Below are 16,358 nucleotides of genomic sequence, written 5' to 3' on the forward strand. Positions count from 1 at the left end.
GTCATTTCCATGGATTTTCAGTCACCTGAACAGAAGAAACGCGTCAGCGGTCCAACAGTCTACCAAGAAACTGCTGCAGTTTTGCATGGGTTTGGAATTAAACATGCCATTTTTGATGTCAGATGATGCTACATTACGCGACAATCTAAGTAAAATTAAAATTGTATAATAATACACTAAATAAAAAAGTTATGACAGTGTTTTTTTTTTATTTTTGTGATGTTTTAACTTCATTAAAAGTCCCATAAAATTAAAATAGTGTTTTTAGTTATTATTATCAGTATCTGTAAGCTCAAAAACAGTGACAAATTAAGCGATTAGAATGTATAAAGCTGATATAAACATGTAAAGCTTGGAGTTTGTCACTTCCACCTAAATGGATCAATGCTATTTTTCATGTCACCCCATACTTCAGTATCTCATCAAATCTTCTGACCAATCAAATGCTCTCTAGTATCTGAAATGCCACACCCCTTTAAGATACTAGCGAATAATGTGATAAAGCAAATATGCTATTGGGTATTTTTTTAAAAGGGGAGGAGCTACACTATGTCCTGCCCTTTCTGCTTCAGTTTAGATTACGTCAATCAGTCATCGAATAAAGATGCACATATCACAGCACTTCACAGGACCTTTAAGTTTTGAGATTTACGTTGGTGATACAGGCCAGTTTACTTTGATGGAAGTGGGTAAAGTAAATTTAATTTACATGAAAACATTTAAGGCAACAACTTATTCTAAGTAGTCCAGTTGCTAGGTTACCAATATAAGAGTCGGCCACTAACAACTTGATGGAAACAAACCTACTCCTCGTAGGGATTTTTCCTTCTTTTTGGCTGGTGTGATGTTACAGTGATAAGTCTAGTTACTGTGGTATATTTCAATTGGTCAATGTTTTGTTTAAAACACAAATTAAATCAATTTTGTTAGCTCACATTGTTAGTTTTGTACTGAACAATTCATCTGTGCATGTCATTAAGAAAAAAAATAGTTTGCTCTTGCAATTTTTGATTAAAATCTGAAAATGCACTTCCCATTTCAGTTAAATTCTCAGATTAGGTCTGTCTAAAGTAGTGGGCGTGGCTAACATATTTAACCACGCCCCTCCAGCTATCAGTTTAGACAACTAACAAAAATTGTGAGCAGGGGTCAGTTCTTCGTACCTCGCTTAAATAATCTAAGATGATTTGGCAGATCCTGGATCTTTTAATATTGATTTATTTTGATTTTAATATTGAATTTCATAAAATTCAACTTTTCAACTTTGTTGTGGTCTGCAGGCTTTACACTCTTAACTGTCAAGAGTATTTAGCAATTTATTTGATTTTACAGTTGGAGCGAATTGTCTTTATTATAGTAGCCAGTTTCTTAATCTGTGTAAAGAATAATGATGTTTAAATTAATTTTGCATTACAAAAGCATTTTGATATTGGTAAAGGCGTCTGCAACTTTTGTGAAGCATCAAATCACCGTCATATTAACAGTTAAAACATGTTCATGACTGCATAAATGTATTATTCCTTTAAAAAAAAAAAAATCAAATATTGTGCATGTCTATTATAATACATAAATTGTACTAAAGCGTTTGTATCAAAAAAGTCCATTTCAATAAATTTTCTCTTTGAACAAACCTATGTCAACAGTCTTTGTATTCTTTGTAGTCTTTTATTTCAGAGTGCAGATTGCATAAGTTTTAGTAATATATATATATATATATATATATATATATATATATATATATATATATATATATATATATATATATATATATATATATATATATATATATGCATGTATAGTTTAGAAATGTATATATTTACTATTTTCCCTCGTGTATATCTACAACTGTGAAATATATCCGAATTTAGTACATACTTTCCGAACTGACCCGATCTAATCCTGTTTATATGAAATGAGCCGGCTCCCGAGCAGGTTTGAGCTATCGGAACTGTTGCTATGACAACAACTCTCACATGAGCTTTGAAGAACGAAACGATCCTGGAATTGTGTCAAATCGTCAATAACCAAATCTTGTTAATTAAATAATCCACGTACGAAGAACAGACCCCTTGAGTCTGTTAGGTTGTAATAACTCTCCCCAAACCCTATTACCCAACTTTCTGAATGAAATGCCTACTTTACTACACCCAATCAGCTCGCAGCAGACAAAACAAGCCACGCCCACTGTTTTCTCATTTAATATTGCATTTATCTACGCAATGCATCACAACATGAAATGAAACAAATGGTTGCAGCTTCCGGTTCATGCAGACTTTAAATGTCCAGAGTTTTGGGATGTGGACAGACTCTTACCTCTTCATCTGATGTGTCGTGGTCATATTCGTCCACCTGAGAACTGATCTTCAGGCCTTCATCTCTGCCAGACGCAACGTCCTCCTCTCCTCCATCCTTCAGCACAGATTTACCCTTTCTCTTCTTCTTCTTCTCCTTTGAATTCTGGCCAACAACCTGCAGGAAACAAAATGAATGGCGATCATTTTTACTCCTAAAATATTCAAACAGGAACGAGATTTACCATAAACAAAGTGACATATTAAACGATGCCAGTTCTGTCAATATTTACTCTCCCTTGTTCAAAACCTGTTTGTGTTTCTTTTTTGCCTGTTAAACGCAAAAGAAAACATTTTAAACAGCGCTGCATACTGGCACCCATTGACTTCCATAGTATTTTGTTCCTACTCTGGAAGTCAAAGGGACCAGCATTCTTCAAAATATCTATTATTGTGTTCAAATAATAAAAGTATGAGGGAGAATAATTTTAGCCATTCATTTTTGGGTGAACTATCCCTTTAGATGCCAAGTTCATGAATTAAACATTATTAGGTATAATAATATTATACCTATAATAACTATAATATATAGTTTTTAGGTATACATTATTTATTATTAATAGATTATCTTTCTATTAAATACTGAGTATTATGTTTTTTAGGTAGTAGGTAGTGCTGTCGCCTCACAGCAAGAAGGTCGCTGGTTCGAACCTCGGCTCAGTTGGTGTTTCTGTGTGGAGTTTGCATGTTCTCCCTGCATTCGCATGGGTTTCCTCCGGGTGCTCCGGTTTCCCCCACAGTCCAAAGACATGCGGTAAAGGTGAATTGGGTAGGCTAAATTGTTCGTAGTGTATGAGTGTGTGTGTGGATGTTTCCCAGAGATGGGTTGCAGCTGGAAGGGCATCCGCTGCGTAAAAATGTGCTGAATAAGTTGGCGGTTCATTCCGCTGTGGCGACCCCGGATTAAAAAAATGGACTAAGCCGACAAGAAAATGAATGAATGAATGAAATAACTTTACAGGGTGCATTTTAATCAGCTTGAGCCAAGGCCAAGCTAAGAATTTAGATTGTAGCCCGGTTTAAAAAGCATCGGTTTAAAAGTTATAACGTTAAACACAAGTGAAACTTTGCACAAGTGGTGGCACTAGAGAGTTTGCGTTAGAGAGTCCAAACTTGTTGTGGCTGAGGTTCAGACTGTCCTTTATCAGTGTGCCAAAGTTTGCACAAATGCTGCAAACGGTTCATAGGGCGGCCATAGACTCCCAGAACAGAAGAGGAGGAAGCTGAAAGAATAATAAAAAGAACCGGAACAGATAGAATAGGTACCTATGCACCTTGGGTGTTTGGCCCCTAATTATAAACTTTAATACAAGAATTATTGTGCTGCTGAGTAAAATATCAAATTGTTTATGGAAATCATCGTCGATGCAAGAGATGAGGCTTGACAGTATGATAACCTTGAATATAAATATCACGGTTTCACGGTATTATGATTACTGCTCTAATATATCTGCTTTTTAAATGTCTGGGTAAAATACAAAATAAAAATAAAAACTTTTTCTTCCTTTGAACACAATATATCTTATTTTTTATAAGATTTATAATATTTTGTAACAGTAAACATGTCAGGCTAAATAATTCATTCATTCATTGACTTCTGCTGTCTTCACTAGTTTCAAAAACACTGATTTCTGTACAATTTTAAACGCCATCATTGGGAATCTTTTCTGCTGGAGATACTGCGGTCTTAAAAAAACAACAAAAAATGCAAATAAAAAAAAATCTTACACATGCCTTAGGAACGGTATTAAAGAAAATACTGGCGGTTTTAAAACCTTGACTTTTCCCTTGACTTTTTGTTTATATTTTATTTTTAAATTATGCAAAAATGAACAATTTTTCAGCAACTTTTCAAAAAGTTCAGATATTTCCTGCAGTCACAAAAAAAAACAGCTTTTATCATGGTGTCGTCATGACTGTTATTTATTTTTTTAAGTGTAACTACTGCATATCAATAAGAATTGAACCGTTTTTAAATTTGTGTTTGTTAATTATATATTAATTAATTTATATTCAGTTTTTAAATTATGCAGCTTTTCAAAAAGCTCAAATATTTCACACGGTCACAAAAAAAAAACAAAAACAAAAAACTGCTTTTATCCAGAAACTCTTTTTATAGAGGCGTCGCAGTTGAGACGTTGACAATTTTAATAACATAACGATTGAAGTTTATTTATTGACTTTTTCATTTATTTATCTATTCTCTTTTGTAAAATCTTGCAAGGTGGACAAGTTCAGATACTTCACGCCATCACAGAAACCCAACTTTTATCCTGAGACCGTCTTTTTATAGCAGTCGGGATGTTTCAGGTATGCAGTTTCTCTCATTTGGCGTCAGACGTCGGGCGCGTGATTTACGCGTGCGGCCCAAACGCAGTCAGCAGAAGCTGCACATCCTGCCGGGGATGAAAGCAGCGGCTGTTTTTCAGCACAGGCCATCAGTCAGCAGCCGGCCGAGCGCACAGAAAACAGGGTCGAGAGAAGAGCAGCTTTGAGCCGCCGCGGGTCTCTGGAGCCTGAGACGGGCAGGTGAGCAACCTGTGCAGATTTACGGCTCCTCCACGTCCCGCTATCTCTTGGAGAGCAGAGCTAAGTGAAACACTTCCTCCCCGAAGCCCAGTTAAATGCACATCAAGACGCTGTGCTCCTCAATGTGCAGCCCGATGGGACGCATGCTCTTTTTTTTCCGCTCGCGCTAAAGATCTAAAAACAAGCTGAAGGGGAGTTCTGGACAGGAAGGGTTGGGGGTTTGACACCGGCTCTTCTGAGTCATTAAACCGCAGGCCAAATCAGGACGTGACCTGTTCATATCCAATATTCACTGCAAATCTGCTGCCAGAGCAAAACGGAGAATATCAGGAGGCTTTCGGTGGTGTTATACTTCTTAAACTCACAAGTAACAAGTTGTAAAACAGATGCTTCGCTGATTTGAAGAAAAAACAACACTGAAGTCTGTTGCTTTTTCATGAGTCAACTAGATGTGTTGATTTACAATCTAGGGCTGGGCGATTTGGCCCAAAATCTAAATCTTGATTAGTTGAACATTTTAGCTAGATTATGATTAATTAATTTTATTTATTAATTTTTCTCGCCCCCATAGTTCACTGAGTAGTTTTGTGCTGTAAATATGCTTACATTTTACGATTGAGAGATTTTTGAATGTTGGGTGCTTTACTTAATTTTTAAATAATTAAAGGAAACTATTGTACTATTCTACGATCTAGGATAATTTACTTCAACACTGAACAACTGAAATGAAAACACACATTAACTAAAACAAACAGTCACTCTTTCTAATAAATATGTGAAAACAAATTAAAAACAAAATTATTATTATTATTATTTATTTATTTTTTATCATCATCATCATCATTATTATTATTATTATTATTATGTTTTTCATATTAAAAGTAAAAAATAAGCAGTATCTCTTCTAAATAAAATAACTCTTTATGCTGTAAATCAGGGGTTCTCAACCTTTTTCATTTCGGGGCTCACTTTTTTTTAGAGCAATTCTTAAAGACCCACCTGTCTGACATTTTCTCAAAAGATTTTGTATTAAATGCTTATTTCAAACCTTTATTTATTAACATATACACACATACATATTCACACACTATATATTGCTGGACATTAAAATTGTATCCTGGTGCATCTTCTTTGTAAAACGAAACAGGGGCACCATTATGCATATTTTTAAGAAAATGTAAAAAATAAATAAATAAATAAATAAATAGATTCTAGGGTGACTGTACTTGATCAAAAATCCTGATAATAAACTATTAATCACAAGACCCCTTTAATATACCGCTTTAGAGTGGATTTAAATGAGATGTCTAATAAAAGGATAGGCCTTGTGTCCAAGAAATCCATCTTGTACTGAACTATGAAAAGAAAATACTCTAATACTTGACGTTCATTTATTTACAGTACATTGGTTACTACAATATTTGTGAATTTAAATTAAATACAATACTACAACTACTACTAAGAATAATAATATTATTGCTTCGCAAATAAATGCACACAAAATAAATGCTTGTTTTGACATAATACATCAAAGTTTTGTATAGTTGTGTTCTTATAAACGTGTATTACATATATATAGTATGGTATAGCATCAACATTTGATCAAACAATTTATTAAAAGTCTCGTAAAACTATTGAACATCTATTTTTTTCCCTAGGACAATTTAGAAAAAAAAAATAGATAAATAAAAAAAAAAAAAAAAATATATATATATATATATATATATATATATATATATATATATATATATATATATATATATATATATATATGTGTGTTTTTTTTTTACTGTAGCACTTTGGGTTTGAAAAACAATACAAGTACAATGCATTATTATTTTTTATCATATATTTTGTGCAAAAACATTTATTTTTTATTAATTCAAAATCTAATTTGCGAAAACAGATTTACAGACATGCAAACTTCATGCTAAATTATTCATCTAATCTACTCATGCGCAGGGATTCAATTTCATACACGTGAAAGCAACACACTGGTTTGTACGACGAGGTCTGGTAATAAAATCTGAGGATGCGTGGGCAGAGGAATCGGCGCTTGACAGATGATTTGACCAGATGATGTTGGAGTGAAGCTCACGGTGTGGATTCAGATTAAAAACAAGCTCTTCAGGACGTCTGGCGGCGTGTGGCCTAAAGCCAGTTTGACCGCAAAACCGACATGGGCTGAAGATGTTGCAAAGCAAAAGCGTGACGGCGAGCGTTTGAGTCCTAAAAGTTACCAATGACAGATGATGCATGAATCAGACAGAGGAGGGAACGTCTGCTCCTTTCCATATTCCTTAAATCACACGCACTCCTTCACTCACTCCAGGCAATGAATAAATGAAGCAAAAATTATAAATGGAGAGTAACACTATAAAATACACATAAATGTGCATATTTGTTTTCTTCTATTAATGCTTTTGAGCGGAATTATGGTACTTTGATGCTTCCTTCAACAATTTTTGATGTTAAAAATTTTAGGGTGCTTTCCCACCTACACTTTTGTTTCGGAAGGTATCTCGTTTGCCCAGTTAGCGCGGTTCGATTGGCATATGTGAACAGGGCAATCGCGCTCTGTTCCGCGCCAAAGTAATCGCTCCGAGATCGCTTGAATGAGGTGGTCTCGGCTCGATTGAAACGAACCCTGGAGCGGTTCGATTGCAGTGAGAAAGCGATCCGATCCGAGCGCGGTTATATCACAGTGTTTTATGGATATGTAATAGGCTTACGGCTATATGAAGAGAGAATTATGAGTAAGGCAGGAAGTTTAGCGAGTCTCCGGATGCCCGCAAACGAGTGATGATCTCCCGGTAATCTCGTGTCTCTCTCCCAGTCCTCAAATAGGCATCATCGCGCACCCTTCTCACCCCTCCCCACCGTGTCTCTCCTCAGACACGTCACACGCGCACCCTGTCAATCACCACCAAATCACCACCTCTCCTGACAGCTGAGCGGGACGCTGCAAAATAAACCCTGACACTCTGACCAATGTGAGGAGAGTTTACCCGCACGTGACTTGTTTTAGCTCTTTTGGTCCGATTAGAAACTTTGCAGTGTGAAAGCGAACCGCTCCAAGAGCAAAGAGCAACAATGTAACAACTGTAATCTCTGTTTCAGAACAACTGAATCGATTCACAGGTGTGAAAGCACCCTCAGAAAAAGTGGCTTTCATTCATATTTTATAGTTTTTAAAGTGGTACAGGGTTCAACAATAAAGACTGCCCAATGGCCCGGGGCCAGTGTGAGAGATGCTTGGGACAGTAGACAGAATCGTTACAGGCCCAATCGGTCGTTTTAATATGAAGGGGCGAAGCAGTTTTATTCCTTTATTTCTAAAGGAAATTTCAATACCTTTTTAAGACTTTTAAAGGGTCACAAAACACCAAAACACATGTTTTGAGCTGTTGACAGACGTATATGTGTCCCACATTGCTAAAAACACTATTAGGACACCTATATTTCACTAAAAAGTGTAAATTGGTTGTTTTTGCGTTATTTTAAGCAAATTCGTACTTCCGGTTTGAAACGAATTTTTGAAGCTGCGTCACCGCCATGACATAATAGCGTGTATTCCAGCGTGCAGACTGGACGTCTGTGCCAGAGTGTGTCTTATTACGTCTTACAGTGTGATGCATTAATGCATGAGTAAGGTTTGGTTCAAACCAATCAGCGCACCCTATTGTGCAACTTCATTAATATTCATTACTGTCACAGTGTTCAGACGACAGAGACGCCACGTTGGCAAAACAAGCGTGAAGTGTTGCTTTTATAGTTTGCTGCCGTTAAGTTTTGTTTCCATTTTCTCTCTGTGAGAGCTCAGCTGGAGTCACTTGAGGATTAACAGTGTACGCGACGCTCGACAACAATAACTTACGTGTCTAAGGAGGATTATTGTTTACCTGAGAGCTGTTCTCATCTGCAAACGCTGAGATCCGGATTCGCTTGTAGTATTGTCTTAAAAAAGACGCGGCTCTAGTTGCTGGTGATTGTCCTGTCTCTACAGATTTGGTAAGTGAGCGACCAGTGCTCTTTGTTTATTCAGTTTGTTCTTATCGAACTAAGTTAACTATTGCACCGAGTGTAAACATGTTAGCACCACAACTAAACTTTAACATCGTGTAGGGTTTTTTACTTTTTAGTGATCAGAATATCACACGCGGCTTTCTGACGCTACCTGCCGTGTGCATCTAAGTTTCCTTGAAATGCGGAGTTTTTTTTCTCTCATTCGCCGTGCGGTATCAAACATTGCATGAAAAATACACGCTTAGAGCAGCTCCTCGAATCAAATATCTCGTTTGTCGCGAGGGACATGAATGAATTCCCTGAATGAAAGAGCCAAACTGCAGTTAAAGTCCACCATTTAATAATTTGGCAAATAATTCGACTACAGATGTCCATGTAGGTTAAACACCATCACTTTCTCCTATGTGTGTGTATTTTGACTCTGAAACCCAAATAGACACTCCCACACCCTCCCACTTTAGTTCCTCCGACACTCCCCCCTAAACAGAGCTGGACACGCCCACTTTTCTGACTTTTTCCAAAGTAGAGGTGTGAAAACACCCTGCTGAAACGAGGGGGTTTCATGGCCCTTTAAAGACCTTCTCAGAATATTTTAAGAGCTCATCGCCACTTCAAGTTCTAATCAGTATCAAACCTTTAACTTACTGAAACAGTTGTAGTTAAATAAATCAATAAGCACAACCCTGCAAACAGAACTCGGATAAGCTCAGAAGAAACCAAGCTTGGAAGACTAATTGACGTGGTTGTTTTTAGCAACAGGCTTCAACCATCGTTTAAACTCGTCTTTATCCAACCAGGAGTACACAAACTTACATTTTCCCTTTGCACCGTCTGTTTTGCTCTATAGACTGATTTCATGCGGCCGCCATTTTCAAAAGCGAAATCGAGGCTGCGGTGGTAAGAAACCTGGAAGTATCATTGGGAGTTACATAGGAATGTTGTGTAACTGGCTGTATAGCTTATCAGCGAAGAGAAAGTGACACAATTTTATCATTTCACCGCCTTCCGGGTGACCCGGAGGTCCGTTCTGAATGAATGGTGAATATAATAAGGGATATCAGAGCTCTTTTTAATACCTCTTAAGGGCCTTAATTTTCTTATTTATCAACTTTTAATACTTTAAGACCCCGCGGACACCCTGAATATAGTGTATATTATTATACCGTCAGAATCTCATACAGGTCTAAGCCTAGAACGCACAGAGATATGAAAGCACCGACAGGCCTTTGGAGCACATCTCCTCCACATCCGCTCTGAAATCTCGCGCACACGTATGCTTCATTCTTTTTTGCACATTATGTGTTTTTAATGTGTGCTGGCGGGCCGTGCCGGTTCCGCTCCGAGGGCCTGGAGTCTCTCATTACCGCTCTCGCTTCCTATGAGTTATTGAGTGAGTCGAGGACGGAACGATCCGAAAACACTCATCAACATCCGCGCTGATACGCAGTTAATTAGTCAATTAAACGTCACATGGAAGCGGACCGAGCGAGTGGGCGTCCATTCTGCGGTAAGACGAGCCTCCGCGGCCTCCTTCACCCCCGTCCCGATGTCATCTCCGCCCCCGGCGCACGGCTGCAGGAGAAATCTCGAAGGAATCATAACGTCTCCAGCAGCCGCACTAACTTCTGCCTGCTGTGTGTGCGCATCAGTCAGAGCCGTGATCCGTCTCTCTGAAGACCGGCAACAAAGGGGGAACAAGAAAAAAAAAATGCAGAGACGGAACAATACAGCCCACGGTCTGCACTCCATGCCAGACGGAGAGAGCTCAAAGCTGTGAATTTGATAGTGTCCTGCGGTCAGCCATACACACACACACACACATCCGCTGCAGAATAACAGCTTGGCCCTGAACTTCACACTGGAGGTGCTGTTGATCCAGACGAATGAGCAGTGCAGTGACTCCATCAGGAAAATAAATAGTGTGAAGAGGCTTGTTTCTACATTAGTGATATAAGGGGAGCAAAATTACTCGCTCTGTTTACTTCTGATCGTTCATCAAAAAGTGTGAATAAACAAATGTGTTTCGGTGGAATGTGCACGGCATTACAAAAGTTGCCTGACCAGCAGTACTAGAATGATTTCATGAAGGATTATATACTAGATGTAGTAGGGGTGTGAGCTAGGATTGATGCCATCATCCATCGCCGATGGCCGACAATTTTCACGATGCTGAGCGGGCATCGCGATTCATCACCCCCGCCCCACATTTACATTGATATACAACTTATTATTTACGTGTCATCTTAACCACTAAGGGGTGTCACGATCCTCCAAATCCTCGATTCGATTACATTTTCGATTCTAAAGGCACGATTCGATTAATTAATTGACCAATTAATTATTTGTAGCCTACCGTTTAAACTACCTGACCTGCATGGTCTTTGTTTTACCCATAAACAAATCATACAGTAAATGAATAAAGGCAAGATACACACATAATTACCACCTGTCAATCACTTTTTTTGCAGGACTCGTGAATAGGCAGTGATCTGTGACGTTATAATGGCGTCTGTAAAAAAAAGACGCACAACCAACAGGAACCAGCCAACAGTATCTGAGGTGTTCGCTAAAATGACTAAGTACAAGTTAGAGAGGAAGGAGGGCTGCTCAGAAATGCTACACGTCACTGTGGATGTCAAATCGTTGTCGTTCTAAAATGCCATTTAAAAACAAAGACAGTGTAAACAGGGCCTGAGTGTGTACTTTTCGCGAGCGGATTTGCAACGGGGGCGGGCGGAGGATCGCGATGCCGGTGTTGTCTATCGGACGAACCGTACGTAATATGTACATAGCAGAGCTTGCCAAACCGTGTTTTTTTTTGTCGACAACACGAACGATGTCAACATAACTCACTGGAAATCCAAAATGCTTAAACACCGGCGACTTCATTGAAAGAGGAGAGGGTTTAAGTTCTGTCGACGGGTCTCCTGCTGCAGTTTAACAAGCACTTCAACAAGCCGTTATTTTTCCCGCTTGGCAAGCCAAGCTGGCGTATCATGGGGGCGTGGCAGCATCGACGATTCTATTTTTGGATTCGATAATCGAAATTGAGCATAAATTTAGATCGATTTCGATTAAAAATCGAAATCGTGACACCCCTATTAACCACTTAAACTCCTAGCGTTGCAGCAGACCCCCGTAAGTGGTTTCGTTTGAAAGTGTAGAATCTATATTTTATGCACATGTGCATCATTTTGGATTTTAATTCTACTGTATAAAAGTTATTTACACTTAAATGCACAGTATTTTGGATACTCGAGCTGGGTATTGAACATTGGTTCATTTTCATATTTTTCATATGACACATGTACAAGTTAAAGCTCAAATGAAAGCTTTTGCCGGTGCTCATACGGTTCTAGCATTCTTTTTACTGAATTATATTCACATATCAAACAGTTGCTGAATGAATCGCGGTGTTTCCATAGCGCAGAAGTGTAAACAATACATTTATGATCAATAAGCAGCCCCAGATAGCACAGACAGCTGTCATCTCTTACCTTATGCTGTGCGCTTCAGGGTCATTCTCCTCTGTTTTTGAGGTGTTGTGCATAAGTAATCCTTTTATATGTCTGACGTGCTCCAAACACAGTGAATTATGTTTGATCAAACAAAAGAATAGTGAAATATGAAAACAATGATCTCTCCCTGTGGCTTGTACAGCACCTCTCATCAGTTATAATACAATCACTTTTGCTTAGATTATGGTGGAGACATTTTTCTTTTTTCCTATGATTACAGACATGTGCAGGAACCACCAAAATTAATTACAGCACGCTAGACCACACACAACCTAAAAGGTACACTTTCAAATTTGAGTTTATAAAAAAAAAAAAAAAAAAAAAAAGCGCCTCTATTTAGGTGTTTATTATGACACAGACGACATATACAGTTATTTTAAACACTTTCAATAGTGTTTTATGAAAATTCAAAGTTTTTTTTTAAATGATATCAAATTTTTGCATTTACACCTCTTTATGTGGATTTGGGAAGCTTTTAAATTTGGGTAGGCAAAATCCAGGCGGAAATCCCCAAATAGCAGCAGACTTTAATAGCAATAAGGGTTGTTATGATTTATGTTTTTATTTATTTTCTAAATGATTCTTCTAAATGATTAAAGGTAAATGTATTACTTCAGTGATGTCACAGACGTAATTGACAGCTAATAAGCTGTGAGTAGGGCATGGACTGAATCAGTATTCCCACAGCTATAGATACTGAATCTGTCAATCCTCTGCATTTGATCACCTTTGACACGGGTTTCTATCTGCGAGTTCAAATCAGTTGATACTCTCAGACTTTCACTGACAGAAGCATAGGGTTTGGTAAACAGCAGCCTGTCTGTTACACTATCAGTGATGTGCCATTAGGCGGCGCTAGAGAGTGAAGACCAGACACAAACACTGCCTTTCATCACACACTCAAGGGAATATGAGGAACATTATATTGCATTCCCATGAAGCATTGAGACATTTAGGCCACAGTTGAAATATCTTAAATATCTGTCATTGCATCAAAGCAACAGATAAATCTTTTAGATGCTTTAAACCTACAATTGATGATCACTGTGCTCGAGGCACTCAACCTAAAATGTAAAAGGAATATGAAGGTGAACTTGATAATGTAAAAAAATTTACACTATTAATAGTTTTAAATATATATATATATATATATATATATATATATATATATATTTAGTTTCTATAAGGTTGCGATAATAAACTAACTCGTTATAGCTCTATATTGTTTTAATGTATTTGCTGGAATCACATTTGTTTGCATTTATTCAATTTAAATGTTTTTTTTTTTAAATCACCCTATTATTTAACTTCAATGTTTAATTGTTTGCTTCATTTACACAAATTTGTGTTTAGTTCTCAAAAAACACTCATTTATTCTAAGCATTATTTATTATTTTATTTAATTCAATTATTGTTTATGTAATTTTAATAACTTTTTATTTATATCTACACACTCGGCATGGGATGATTACCGTTTTCAGGGTATACAGCAGTTTGGAAAAGTCACGGTTATAAAACCATTTCTGCTATACCATTCCTGAGGTATGTGTGAGATTTTTTTATTTGCATTTTTTTTGTTTGTTTTTTAGGTCAGCAGTTTCTCCAGCAGAAAAGCCGAAGATGCCATTTTAAATTGTAAAGAAATCAGTGTTTCTGAAACAAATGAAGACAGCAGGAGTCAATGATTCATTTTCATTATTTAGCCTGACATGTTTACTGCTCCAAAATATTTTAAATGTTTCTCAAAATAAAATATATAGTGTTCAAAGGGGGAAAAGTTTTGGTTTTTTACACAGACATTTAAAAAGAAGATATATTAGAGCATCAATCACAATACCGTGAAACCATGATACTTTTATCCAAGGTTATCATACCGCAATAAGCAATCTGAACTCACGTGCGACAGCAAGTGGAGCATCGCTCTCGTGCAAACAGCTCGACTAAAAAGAGAAAACGGACGTCATGTCGTAATAAAATCGTCATAACGCCATAATGCATATTGTGACATTTTTGCGTCGCAATAAATCGTACCGCGATAAATCGTTAGACCCCTACATTTCACCTATGGTGTATGTGTCCTGGAGGAAGCCCACGCCAACAAGGGGACAACTCTCCACACAGAAATGCCAACTGACCCAGCTGGGACTCGAACAAGCAACCTTTTAGCTGTGAGGCGGCAGTGCTAACCACTAAGCCACCATGCAACCCTGAGATTGAAAGGTGCACCACCACCACCACCACATGACAACCTCAAAAAAAGATGGAATTCTGAGTATGCCTCACACTGGTGAGTGGGCTTCACAAACCACCTGTAAAAAACACTCATCTCGCTGACACATAGTTTTGCACATTTACACCAGATACATTTTTACAAATCACTCCATATCCTCCCAAAAAACAATGTGCAATTATGAAATGCGCCTCAAACAGGCGAGTGGGCTTGACAAACCACCTGTCGAAACACTCCTCTCTATAAATGTAAAAATAAATAAAATTCCACCGCCTATTACACTTAATTCTCTGAGCACTGACAGTTCCTTTGTATAATTACTTGTCTGTGTGTAGTAGGCATGGGCCGATATAAGATTCTGACGATACAATATACACAACAAACCGATAAACTACATGCATAACTCCAGGTAACCTATTTTTATATATATTAATTTTAACTGATATAGTTATTAGCAATCAGTTAATAGATAATTATTAGTAACTAATAAAGTTAAAATTTTTCTGGTTGATTGTAATGCAATTATGTGCACCTTTTGTCTTGAAATAAGAATTCATGTGAAAAAGCGCTTTACATATAAACTTGAATCAAATTATTTATTTTGTATTTATGCTAAAACTCCTACAATAAGCTTATAAGAACGAACAGGTCAGACAATTGAATAGGTCAGACAAATATTTAGGACACATTTTTAAGATAAAACCCGAGCAAAACAACCAACCCATATTTCATATTTCTCAAATATCAAAGAAATGTCTTTAAAATAAACGTAAATTTTTTGCAACTACTTCAATTCATCAGGCACAATTACAACTATTTATCAGACACAAATTTCTATTTGCGATCACAAGTTAAAATGGAAACGCATCGAATAATAAAAGCTCTGGAAATGGATGGTCTAAAAAAGTATTTTGTATGAAATTACAGAAATGGAAGCTAATTTTTTTTTTATTACTCAAACACCATTTATAAAAAAAACTCACAATCACAAAAAAAAACATGTTGGCAGCAAAAATAGCTTGATGTACTCGAAGACAATATTGTAAGGAAAATGTAGTGAAGAAGGCGGCTCAAGGGAGCTTTGAACCTTTATATTTCTACCACTTCTGTTATTATCCTCTAATTAATCATAATTCAATATGAAAGCATCTGCTGAATGAATAAACACCAATGCCAGTGTCTTTCTTTAAAGTCAAAGCAAGCTGCTTTGATATCATGTTCCATAATGCAGCGACATGCAGACATTAGTCTGGTTGACGTCTCCAAAATACTCTTGGAGTCGCTGTACTTCATTCCAAAACACTGTCTGGAAATGTGACACTCCGTAAGACAGAAAGTCAGTTAAATGCAATACGTTTGGCAATAAGCAATACAGTTCTAATGGACATGCCATCTGTACGGTCCAGTGAGCTGCAAATACAGTATATATACACAGAAGAAAAAAAACCTTTCATAACGATTAACAGATCTGATGTCTAAAGCAGGACGTCCTACGATCATCTCATATTCACTCCTTTCAGCACCATAAAGCAGCTTAATTGGATAGTTCACCCAAAAATGACAAATCTGTCATCATTTACTCACTCTTCACTTGATCAAAAACTATATAAGCTTTATTCTTCTGTTGAACACAAAAGAAGATATTTTAGAGATTTCTGAAAACCGGTAACCATTGAACAAAAAATAAAACACTACCAAATAGGG

The 16,358-nt window shown here is 37.1% G+C and overlaps 1 protein-coding gene across 1 annotated transcript in view; it reads right to left on the reverse strand.

Moving 5' to 3' along the window:
• The window catches only part of bop1 (BOP1 ribosomal biogenesis factor), a 128,858-nt gene that overhangs the window by 106,560 nt on the left and 5,940 nt on the right, over nt 1–16,358 (reverse strand). Inside the window, 1 exon segment of the mRNA NM_001077735.2 lies at nt 2,314–2,469. Coding sequence (NP_001071203.1) covers nt 2,314–2,469 — 156 coding nt within the window.

This window comes from Danio rerio, chromosome 19 (genome assembly GCF_052040795.2).
Source record: "Danio rerio strain M-AB ecotype USA chromosome 19, GRCz13ab, whole genome shotgun sequence".
NCBI classification, from domain to species: Eukaryota; Metazoa; Chordata; class Actinopteri; order Cypriniformes; family Danionidae; genus Danio; species Danio rerio.